General features: G+C 31.0%; 1 protein-coding gene across 5 annotated transcripts in view; it reads right to left on the reverse strand.

Annotated features, from left to right (window-relative positions):
• Nucleotides 1-12,339, reverse strand: part of LOC148629397 (SCY1-like protein 2) — a 59,577-nt gene that overhangs the window by 27,886 nt on the left and 19,352 nt on the right. For all 5 annotated transcript variants that reach the window (XM_088550246.1, XM_088550242.1, XM_088550233.1 and 2 more), the window contains exons 2-3: nt 7,075-7,235; nt 1,511-1,610 (exon numbers count right to left, since the gene is read on the reverse strand). In XM_088550246.1, the coding sequence (XP_088406372.1) occupies nt 1,511-1,610; nt 7,075-7,235 (261 nt within the window). The remainder of the gene's footprint in view (nt 1-1,510; nt 1,611-7,074; nt 7,236-12,339) is intronic.

Genomic DNA, 12,339 nt, shown 5'->3' on the forward strand with positions numbered 1-12,339 from the left:
ATTAAAGCCTACCTAGGAAGAAAGGTTATTCCATCTAAAATTATCATATATTTCAGTTCATACAATAAGTCATTAAATGGTTATACCTTTCCAATATGTCTGATATCTTTCAATCTTTAACAACATATACTCCATACCCAGAAGAATAACAAACAAACGTGAGTTCAACAACTTTTGTGCGTGTCTGTGTTTGTTTTTAATAATTGCATTTCTATTAAACTAGTAATACAAAATACGAAATAAAAGAGATAGTCGTTATTGACACCGATTCCATTTATTGTTGCTTTGGTTCAAATGCGCAAAAGAACTTTGCACTGTTTGACGTCTTGCAAGGAGACAACATAAAACTACACATATTCCATTACGTGATAAAATTATCAACTACTCAAAAATCATCAATAATGCCAAGCGATACCTATTTTTATTTCCTGGGGTCTGTTGTTCAACTTGTCATGAATCTTAATTAGTAATTAAAATACCTTAGTCATTTGATTAAAATTAAAAATGTAATTAACTTGTTGTTCAACTTGTCATTAATTTTAATGAATCATTAAAAATGCTAATCATGTTATTAAATTTAATTCACCTACTGGACCTGAATTAAAACTTTAATCACATAATTAAAACACCATTTACACAGTTTGTGATAATGAATCAGGGGCAAAATCATGTTTTTAGTGGGACCCGGGTAAAGATTTATCTCCCATTGACCTTGAAACAATGTAAACAAAGTTTGAAAAGTTATAAGTTTTACTTTTAGTAAGTTAAAGTGAATATAATCTCAATAACATGTACTTAGCTACCATAATATGAAATACTATTGTCTTGAATGCAAGACTATTAAAAAGTGTAAGTTTTTACAAAACCATTCAGAGAAGAGTCTTGGTTCATTTTTAACTTTATTTAACTTTATAACTTGCTTTTGTAATAGAAAAATGTAATATTTAAAAACGATATCAATATTTAGTTATATTAAAGTAACAGGAAGTACCAGAATTTAATATTTTAAGTGCATTATGGGATGCACTTGCATTTTAATCGTGCAATTAAAATGTAATACAATGATTAACAAATGCAATGATTAAAGTAAGTTGAACAACAAAATTTAATCATTTGATTTACTAATCACTAAATTAAGTTTTAATAACTCATTAAAATTAATTACACAATAATTTTAATAACAAGTTGAACAACAGACCCCAGGTCATCAAAAACCATGATGAAATAGGCTCTTATGGGAGTCTTAAGTTTCAAAGTGTCCGAAGATTGGGGGCAACGACATTACAAGATTTATACAAATAAAAATGGATTGGATGATTAAATAATTTGTCTGTTCAGAATGAAAATCCTATAAACAATCTGCGTATGATACATAGGTAAAGTATTTTTTCCTCATTGTTTTATATCACGAGAAAATTGTTTGAAACCATTTTTTTCCCAAAATTTAATGTGTTTTAAATCATTATCATGCATTCATTTATTATACTTTCATATTTTTATGTTTGCTTACCTTCAGTTCTTGTATGACAGGTACCGGAAGTCGGTCATGGGTTCCCAGGCAGTTTCCAAGACTAGCAAAAATAGGTTCTGCAGCAAAAGCCAAACTATTTCTGTAAAATAAAAAAAGAAGGCTTAACTAATCAAATTTTAAACTCATCTTATTTTTACCTTAATTGTACTATAGTGCAAATGCAACTACAATGATATTTTCCTATTGTCAACTCTCCTTTCCTATGCAGGAACACTGCACCGATTTTCTAAAACTAAGAGTTAAGGTTGTTTTGCTCACACATTTATGCCGTAACCCAAAATATATATACTCTTGTCTACAAGTAGCCGATATTGAGTAAGGTATACTTCATCTTTCTTTAAAGATTACCTTGTGCTGCTAACAAGGTGTAATTCTTCACAGCCATGATAAGACATTCGAAAGACAAGAGAAAAAGATCAATTACAATAAACGGAAAATTATAAACATTAAAGTAATAATTTTTCATCTTTCCTTGATGATCTTCCATATATAACTTATATACCATAATGGTATCTAAGCTGAAGTTAAGATAGTAGGTACACTCAAAATTTTCCTATGATCATTATACCTAATATTACACAAACTGTAGTACATCTTTTGACAATTTCTTCAGAAAATTCACCGTGTAGATTATGAACAATAGGGACTAAAAGAATGCTGTTTGCAAAAATCTGAAGCATTGGCAAAATTGAGCCATATCTGGCATGGAGGGTCATTTTTACAAAATATTAAATAAACAAAGATTTATGATAAAGATTTATGAATCGCTTTAATAATAGTTTTAGAAGAATAACTGGACTTTTATTTCTGAAACTGACAAAAAATGGGAAAATGTTTAGCTATTTGCCTATATAAAACCTCTTATATTTAAGAATAAATAAATAAATAAATAAATGACAAAAAAACCCATATAATTCAATTCTGCACACAAATAATATTTTATGGACTATTCATATAGAAGACTGTAGAAGTTTATAGAAATTTTAGTGTGTAGTTTTTTAAACTGAATCATCTTGAGAAAATATATTAAATACTTCTGTTTCAGTCAAATTTAAATGCCTAAAACCATGTAATTAATCAATGAGGTAACCAAACTTTGAATTATAATGACTTATATTGAATAAAGAGAATTGCTGAGCACATCATTGTACAGCTTATGGTGCAAAATAATGTCAAATGTTTAATTTGTGCATGAACGGACAGATTTATACGATGGACAAAGTTATATACTGGATAGAGTCGAATCCTGAACAAAGCTAGAGCCAACATAAAAGAAAGCGTGAAATCTCATTAGAAAGTATAAAACAGTGTCTTTTCTTAACTCTTAATGGTTTAGGAGTTTTAAAACTCACAAGTTTTTGGTTAGATTTACTGTCTCTTGGCAAAGAACATTTCAATATGAAAGAAAATGTAGTATGCAATAGAAGGCGTCATTTTACACATGTTCCCACCTAGTGCAATATATTTCTCAATGTTCCCATTTTAAACCCTTAATCTGTACTTTACTTTCCTAGTTCATATAAAGCAAAGTTGCTGGAGGCTGACATTTTTGTTCTAGAACCACTAATTTTGAGTTATTTCACTTTTACATCAGTATTAATTTGAAGCCTTGATATAAGGGATCATTTAAACGTTTTTCATGACTTAAAACTTTTTAATTAGGAGTACCTCCCTAACCCCAGGTCTACTACATTTAATGATGATATATTTCGTTATTCTAAAAGTTTACACAATTTGGTATGTTCAATATTTGAACAATTCGGCCCTAAAAATGAAATAAACCAAATCTGTATGATTTGCATAATATTTAGTTTAATGAGTGCTTACTTTACCTACAAAACCTTTAAAATATGTCATAACATTTTTGGACACAAGAATAATTGGGTTGACAAATTTTGATTGCCACTGGAAATAAGGCGAGATTGGTAGGGTCGGGCAATTTAGCTTCCTGTTGCAAAGACTTCTTCTCCGATTGAATACCCCAGCAGGGTTCTTTAACGTACGAGGAATGTACGATGGGTTCCAAAAGTTTTATGGTCGTCATCATGAACTCGTGGGTCGTAATGGTGTATCCATCTGCGCCATGAAAACTGATTTGTTCAACGTGTCATAGTTTTCTTTTCCTCTTTCGTCTACCCCAGACTAGACTTTTTATGAACAACTCGGCGGATGTTTCTAGACCGGTGCATCTGGTCCATACTCACATGTTATAGTGGAGTCCGAGTTGCTCATTTGCTTTTGTTACTTTGTATGTATGATTTTAGTTACTTGATGTTCTTTGATGTGTATGTCTGTTTTCCGTGTCTGATCTTTGTCCTTGGATTACATTCTTTTGATTACCGCTATAACCTTGGTTCCCTTGGTTACTCCCAACATGTTGCACCACTATGGTTTGTGGTCAGGGTTTCCGTATCATGGCATGACGACCTCAGCATTTAGCATGCCTGGGTTACCACTTTCAACTCAACAACCTTAGGCACGCAACCCAGGTTGCTCTGTGGGTTTTAAGCCCTATTTAGTCGCCTTCTACGACAAGCTTAGCGCTGCAGCGGTCCTATTCATTTGACACCTGGACCCCCATGGGGCAGAAATTAATCAAAGTTGGAAAAAGACGATACGTGACGTCATTTTGATACGTAAATGTACTAGCTGGTAAATCGTTTTTAGTCAACTATTATTATGTTAACAAGGCCTTTAAATAACAGAGCCGGTAGCTGCCATAAACAATTAGATTCCTTTTGAAGGCAAATTATAAGACTAAATATGGATGTAAATATAATGTTCAATAGTGTATTTCCTATGCAAAGTAATAAAGTATTTTTTGTCCTTAAAAACTTTTTCACAAGGTAAATTTATCCCAGTCTAATACTAATGGAGTATATAGTACCTCACTTTATCGACAGATTTCCAGAAATAAAGCAGTCTTTGTTAAAGAAACTAATGCCATCGATAATTATTAAATTATGGCTCCTCGAGAGAAGACTTATTGTAGTATTTCGATCATCCACCAACCACGATTGTGAAGTATTCAGCTGTAACATAAGTGCTTTTTAGGACAAGACATATTTGAAAATCAATGAAGTTATAACTAAGTGTGTGTTTTTTTTCATTGGAATAGGCAGGTGGTTTTTCGATCAGTATTTGATATCCCTTAAGTTGGATTGAAAAATCCTCTCTGCAGTTTATCAATTATGCCAATTTCAATTATAAAAATGGAACAAATCTGAATTTAGAAAACCTGGTTTATTTGATCGAGGAAATCGTTTCTAAACGCTTCGTCTCGTGCTAAAATGTAAGAGAAAAGTAAAGTTAAATTCCCAAATTAATTAAAACTAATTTCTCTCTTAATACTCTCATACTATTAAGGTTGAATAATCGTATAAAAAATCGTGATGACTTTCTCTCTTTAGAGACTGATATATTTTTCTAGTAATGTATCCTACAGAATATTTAAAACAAATCTCATTTCTATCTTTACCAGGAAATTGCACTAAATGACAACTGAAAGTGTTCTGATATTATTCGCACGAACTTAGTATCATATTACTCTCGAAGCTTATCAGGATAAATCTGAAAGTTTATTAGGGATTCATCTGTGGAAATATTATTGAAATCGGCTTTAATATAAAAAAAGCTCATCCGATTCATATTACTGCAAGTCCATTGCAGATGACCAAACCTCTAAATTATTTTTTCATATTCAAACTTCGAAATTCAACTCAAATACTGAATTGTAATAGAACCTTGTGATAGAAAATCTAAATAGAACAATATCCGAATGTTATTGCTAGCTTCTCCTCGTTTCCTATTATCATCAGAATACTTTTACTACTTTAAAGCCACATCCTACCATTTAGATCTACCAATATCATATTTTGATATTTTGTCGATATACAGAAAAAAATAGTTTCATGTAATAAAAAAACTTCTTATTGAAGTTACCTGGAGTGATATTGCTTTAACTATAGACTATTTTTATTGTTCTAAATACAGTATATAAATGAAGTTATATATGAAGCAAAATGATAAGATCAAGGAAACTAGTGTAATGATATCGGTAATAACACATCTAACATCGACAACCCTTGTAACAGAAATTAACTATGATCAAATCGTAATTTTACTAAAGGAATTGGGTAATCACAGAAAATAATTTTAGAAATATAGAATAACATGTAACTTCCTCATTAAATAAATTACTTAACACAACCACTGGTCTTTATGGGGCCACAGTTAAATCCCCAATTACAGTCATTGTCTAGACAGAAATTATACTAATATATCTAAATAAAACTTTGAACTTAGAAATTCCAATATTGATAATCAATTATATAAGTTAAGGTGGAAAAGTGCATTCCGAAATAAACCCATAGGCTTTTATGACACGTCGTTAAAATTTGAAGTAAAGTTTGTTCAAAAGCTGGCTATATTCATAGGCCACTTGTTTATGCGTTCATTGTTATCCAAAATACTACATGAATTTGTTTCTATGTTTCATTTAGCTTGTAATATTGGACCCACTTTCTACTGTCTTCATCATACATTGATTAAAATGGAACTCAAAGAACAGTTTTGTTCTATAAGTTATCACTTTGTGTTGTTAAGTGATTTCTATATTGTTAAGACATTGCTTTGCAATAGCATTTCAAGGAAGTAATCTATTTTGAATTGTACGTTTAAAGGTTTTGTCAACGTATATATATATATATATATATATATATATATATATATGTATATATATACGAGGTATTTAAGGAGGTATACCAAGGGTAAGGGAGATAAATCTTGAAATCAGTGATAATATGTTTGTATCATATTCAATTTTACCAAAGCCTTTCAAGCTTTCATTTGAAACAGAATGAAATAAATCCAAGTTACTATCATGTTTACATGAGATTGATGTAAAATACTGATGCAAACGTTCCGTTGATTTGTAAAAAAGTTGTTTCCCTTACCTTAAGTCTATCTCCTTAAGATTTAAATTACAAGAGGTTATTACTAGTATTTGATTGGATACTACCATCTTCTTCAACGTTGCATATCTGTTTCGTCTATTACTGAAGATTCTATTACATTTCTCTGCCGTTAGGGAAATTATAGTTAAACATTAGAACTAGGTAGTTCTACTAGAAGATTTAAAATTACAATGAACACGGATATCAATTCTTACTTTTATCATATGCTAAAATGATTTGTTTGAAACATTGAGCTAGTTTGATTTCACTGTGATTGAATTGTAACATAGATATGACAAACATCATTCTTATGCATCTTTCATTATTTAACTATAATCTCTTGATCTCCGAGTTCTAAAGGTAATAAAGAAAGATGTGTATGATAGATGAAAAAGCATAATTTAGAGTCTTACATTTTAGCTATATGAATTTTTGATTGACAGTTTAATAATAGAATGGTAAAACGGGTCAATTATAGTATTCATAAGTAACTAGTTCCTACAAATTCTCAGTAAATGTTATGGATTTGTTAAGGTATCGAAGCAAAATGTAGATATGTCAAATGCTACATATGAACATTCTAAATACCCGCACTCTTCTAATGGATGGATGACGTTTAGAATTCTTGGATGTTTCAATCTTTCTAAATGTTGAACCTCCTTCCGTAGTAGTTCACATACAGTTTCCTTTCTTCTTGGTTTGTGAAGTTTATCTGCTATTTTCTTTTCGAAAACAAATACAGAGGCTTCCTACAACGATAAAACTACAAATTAAATAATTTATCAGAGTTTTTTTGTGTGTGTGGTTTTTTTTCAAGATAAATAATGTTTTCTTCTTTCAAACAAATGTAATATAATTTGATTTCATTAAATTTTAAATCTAATTTCTGTGCACATTGATTTTCTATTAAACTTGTAAATATGAATGTGAACCTAATTTCTTATATTTACTTTTCGATGTTTTTAATCAACGTAGGCTTGTTTATATAATAAATCCTGTCTTAATGAACAGTTATTGATCTGTGCTAGTGAACCTGAGGTCCCCGAGGATATTCACCAACCCAGTAATCATACTTGTCTAACCCCCGACTTATATCATACTTTATTTATCATATTTATTAAAATTTGCAGTATTACATATTTCAAAGTACCTAAAACTTCCTTGTATTGCACAAGTTAGAACCTCTCGTTAATGGCTTTTGTTTCCTATTTTGAAAGTTTTAGTTTTAAGTACTTCTTTTGCACAATTAATGTAACGCGTGTACAGCATATCGAAATTTGCAATATATATGATATTAATTTTTTTTTATATTTCTGACCAATCACAATAAAACAAAGTATAAAGATATAAGCATAGACATATTGTGATTCTTAGTAAACTTTAAATAAAAAAATCAAAACTAAAAATCACAATGTGTAATCCTTTTACCGCCTTCATATACACGATTTTTGTACGAATCCTTACGAATAATCAATTCGTATTTAGTCGTTAGCATCCGTAATTATCTCTTAACAACCGTGGACATTCGCAGACATTCGTATCGATTTACGGAGGAGGATATTTTTTCATGTCAAAATGTTGAATATGAATTTTTATTGAATATTTTATTCGAAAAGAGCTCACAAACCAATATTAACCATTCGTACAGCATCTTTAACCGATCACAAGAAGTTGTAATACATTCGCAAGAAATGTTTGATCTGATATTTTATACTATTGTTTTAGAGTTCTTGTGAGTAGATAACGATAAATTTACGATTAGCGGATATGAATATATACGAAGAAGGTTAGCTGTTGTGCAATTTGAAAAAGAAGTCAAAAGATTTTTTGTTATAATATTAACTTATTTCTCTCATGAAACACGTCAAATGTCCATGAATGTTAAATTGAAGAATTCATGAGGTTGTATGGGTAAAATTTATATGAATAAATGCAAAACTATTGAAAAATAATTACCGTTTGTAAACTAAACAGCAAATAGTAGTCAAAAATCGTTAGGTTATCGTAACTCATTCAGTAATTAAAGTCTGTTTGAGTCTTACAAATCTTAGACAAAAAATATGAAATCATTTTTCAAAATTATTCATTTTTTCAACTTTATTTAGTTTTCTATAGAGCAAAGAACTCTGATCAATATTTTCAGAATTTTATCTCATCAGACCTAAGAAATTTCCATTAGGCTTAATGCAATCTTAATTTTAAATATTTAAATATAATTTTGTCTATTTAAATGTTGGAACAGCTATTTGAATATTTGATGTAAATATAAACAAAAACCAGGCTCAGGCTACGTAATAAAACTAGGCTACTTCAAGTAATTTGAATATCTATAGGTGTCAATACAGGATTAGAAAGGATGTTTTGTGATGTTCAGTTGACATCTTTGGATAGTCAATAAGTTGATGCAACATGACTTAGTTATTGACATGAATATTCAAATAGCTCTTACAATACTAAGGCATACAAAAAATCATAGAAATATATAAAATCAAAATTACATTAAACCTAATATGAAAAGTTGTTGTTTATTGGGATAAACTCCTGAAAATATTTCCCAGAGTTCTTATGTACTATAGAAATGGATCTGCAGAAGAAAAGTTAGAATATTTTGAAAAATAAATTGATATGAATTTTTTTTCTGAGAATTTATAAAACTCAAACAGACTATATCCCTTATAGCTTGAACCAAATCGTAACAATGCGCATTGTACTCGCAATTATTCTTAACATTATTATAAGCATTCGTAAACTGCTCGTATTTAACCGTAATGAATCATGGACAGTTATCGTAAACGCATCGTATTCATTCTTGGTAAGTCGTAAATCGATTGTTCACACTTATAAATAATCGTTAAGCACTCGCTAATTACTCGTAAAAGTGGCTTCTTAGCAAGGATTCGTGTATATTTTTATGTGTGCTGGGTATAAAAAATACTATAAGATGCGTATGCAATCCGGAAGTGACAGTAAATTGATCGGTGGCCATTGTGAGTGCTGGATGAGTTTACCTATGAATGTCGAACTGTACCGACGTGTTTCTGACTGTTCAGCTACCTGCAAGTCCCATTCATATGAAATTCATTCTTCATATTAGTTTTGCATTAGTTTTTGTCTTATCTGGTTATTGGTTTTGTATTGTTTACGTTTTCTGTACAGATACTTGCTTTCATACGATTATGTGATTTATTTTGGGTTTTTTTTCTGTCGAGCAAGCGGCGACCGTATTTGTTTTATTTGTATATGTTTTTCTTGCATGGTTTGTACAATCATTTTTGTTCCTTTTCCCATTATTAAGTACTTTCCTATTAATCCCTTCTTTAGAAACAGAAAGAGTAATCAAGGGAACCAAGGTTATAGCGGTAATCAAAAGAATGTAATCCAGGGACAAAGACACGACATGGAAAACAGACATACACAACAAAGAACATAAAGTAACTAAAATCATACATTCAAAGTAACAAAAGCAAATGAGCAACTCGGACTCCACTAAAAACGGGGAGCATGGACCAGGTGCACTTGTAGGGTAAGCGTCCTCTGCTTTTCTAGAAACACCCGCCTAGTTGCTCATAAAAAATTAAGTCCGGGGTAGAAATTGCGAATATGGTATTTATCAGATCACTTAAAAACGTAATTATACTGAAACACATGAACTTTTTTCTGGGCGGTAATCTACAATTGTATAAAAAGCACCATAGCTTTGTAAATTATTCAGATCTTATTGACAATCTCTCTTACAATTTTATTACATCATTCTCATACATTTGTTGGCGTCCATATAACCTCATCAAATTCAATAAGTATCAATAAATAAATTACGAAATTACGTTGCACTTGTAACAAAATGCATCGCAAGGAAATCAAACATTTTCATCATATCATGAAATGAATTTTAAACTTTATAAAAAAGGGAAGATTGACATGATATAACTGATTGTCATTCATACCTAATAGTTCTATGTATAAATCATTGGCAGCGTGATTTCCCTTAACGAGGGGTGTATTACCACATCTCTAAGGTACCGAAACATGATCAATATTACATTTAGACCTATTTACTGCGATAACAACGCGGCTAATTTCAAAGTCTATTCGGTATCAAGTCTTTTCCCTTGAAACACTATTTGCTAATGGAAAAGAAATTAAACCTAGAAAATCACATCCTAAATCTAATATACTTTGCCTGTTTTGGTTACTTGTAACAGAATATTAAGTGCTTTCATATCCCACTTTGATATTTATACAGTACCAAACCAGAATAGAGTTGTAAGAGGCATCTTTGCGACATCATGGCGCGATCATAATCTATTTTAATACTTCCATAAACGGTAAAATAATTATACGAAATGTGACAAAACAATTAAGCATCGTGTCTAATTCTGAAAGTTAAGAAGAGATTTATTTATAAAATTTCATTAATAAGCCGTTTCAATGGCTTCATTTGCATCACTGCTTAATCGTGACAATATTTTTTCGATAGATCTCATTCGACTAAATATGATATATTTATTATGATTATGAACTCTAAGCAACTTGAAATATGAATAATGAATAAGTGAACAATAGCCACATTTAAAAGATAAAAGGAACCACATACAAACAAGTTATAAATGAAACGTAAAATAAAATATAGAATATGGGCCCAAATATTCGGCCTTATGACCTTAGTAAGAGATCGAAAAAAAAAGGATTGAGGAGAAAACTGACAATTGCCGACCCATATCACGGAGACAAGGTGCCCTTCAAAATTAATCTTGATCATTGTGAAGATGCGTCAAGTTCAAGATGAAAAATTATGAAATGGTATGTGAGCTAACGAAAAGCAATTGAAACCGGGATATGGTGACTAAATAATGCAGGTTTTGTCATTCATTCCAAAGTGGCGGGAAGTGTTTATCGCCTGAACAATTTTCCAAAAGGACAGTTACTTTCATGTCGTCAACGATGTGGTGTGTCTCCCGAAAATGTTAACTTTCATTCGTATGTGAAAACTGAATATCCTGATTTTCAACTTTAAATCCACAGTTCTTAGAGACATATATACGTCGTCAGTATTCAACGATTTGCTTCCATTTACTGCCTATAAAAATGAAGGAGTAAAAGCGAACCTTGTGACAAGTTCTATCAAGTGTGCCACTAGATGCCCCCTGCAAATTACAAAGGCACACGGCACTGTAAGCAACCATGATGTTCGACACGTTCTTTTACTTGGGAAACTGACGAGGTCGTCAGGACAGCCAATGTCTTTAAGTTAAACGATGGTTTCATTTGTACCTCAGAAAACGTCGTTTATGCTGTGGTTTCCAAACGCTGTAAAATGGTTAACATGAGCTAGACCCATCGGAGGTTGGGTGATCGTTTTATAGACAACAAACAAAACGTCACCAATGGAAAGGATTATCCAGTCGGTGAATATTTTCGGATGGCAAACCACAGCTTTGACGACATGAAAGTAATGTTCTTTTGGAAATATGTTCAGGCGAAAAACAACGAATGTTCCTAGAATAGTGCATCATCAGCTTTCTTGGGAGAATTGCTTTCCGTCAGCTCACATATAATTTTATAATTTTTCGTCTTGAACTTCACGCAACTATACAATGGTCAAGATCAATTTTAAAAGGAACCTTGTCTATGTGGTATGGGACGGCAATTGTCAGTTTTCTCCTCAATCATTTTTTTTGTCTCTGACTAAGTCCAAAAGGCCGAACATTTGGGCCCATATTCTTTATTTTTTAACGTTTTATTTATAATTTGTTTGTGTGTGGTTCCTTTTTACTTTTAAAATGTGGTTTTTGTTCACTTAATCCTTATTATTATTTAAATTTAATTTGAGGCACTTCACAAAATATATTATTT

The sequence above is a fragment of the Perna viridis genome, chromosome 1 (genome assembly GCF_037379345.1).
Source record: "Perna viridis isolate PV_CMFRI_1.1 ecotype Kerala chromosome 1, ASM3737934v1, whole genome shotgun sequence".
NCBI classification, from domain to species: domain Eukaryota; kingdom Metazoa; phylum Mollusca; class Bivalvia; order Mytilida; family Mytilidae; genus Perna; species Perna viridis.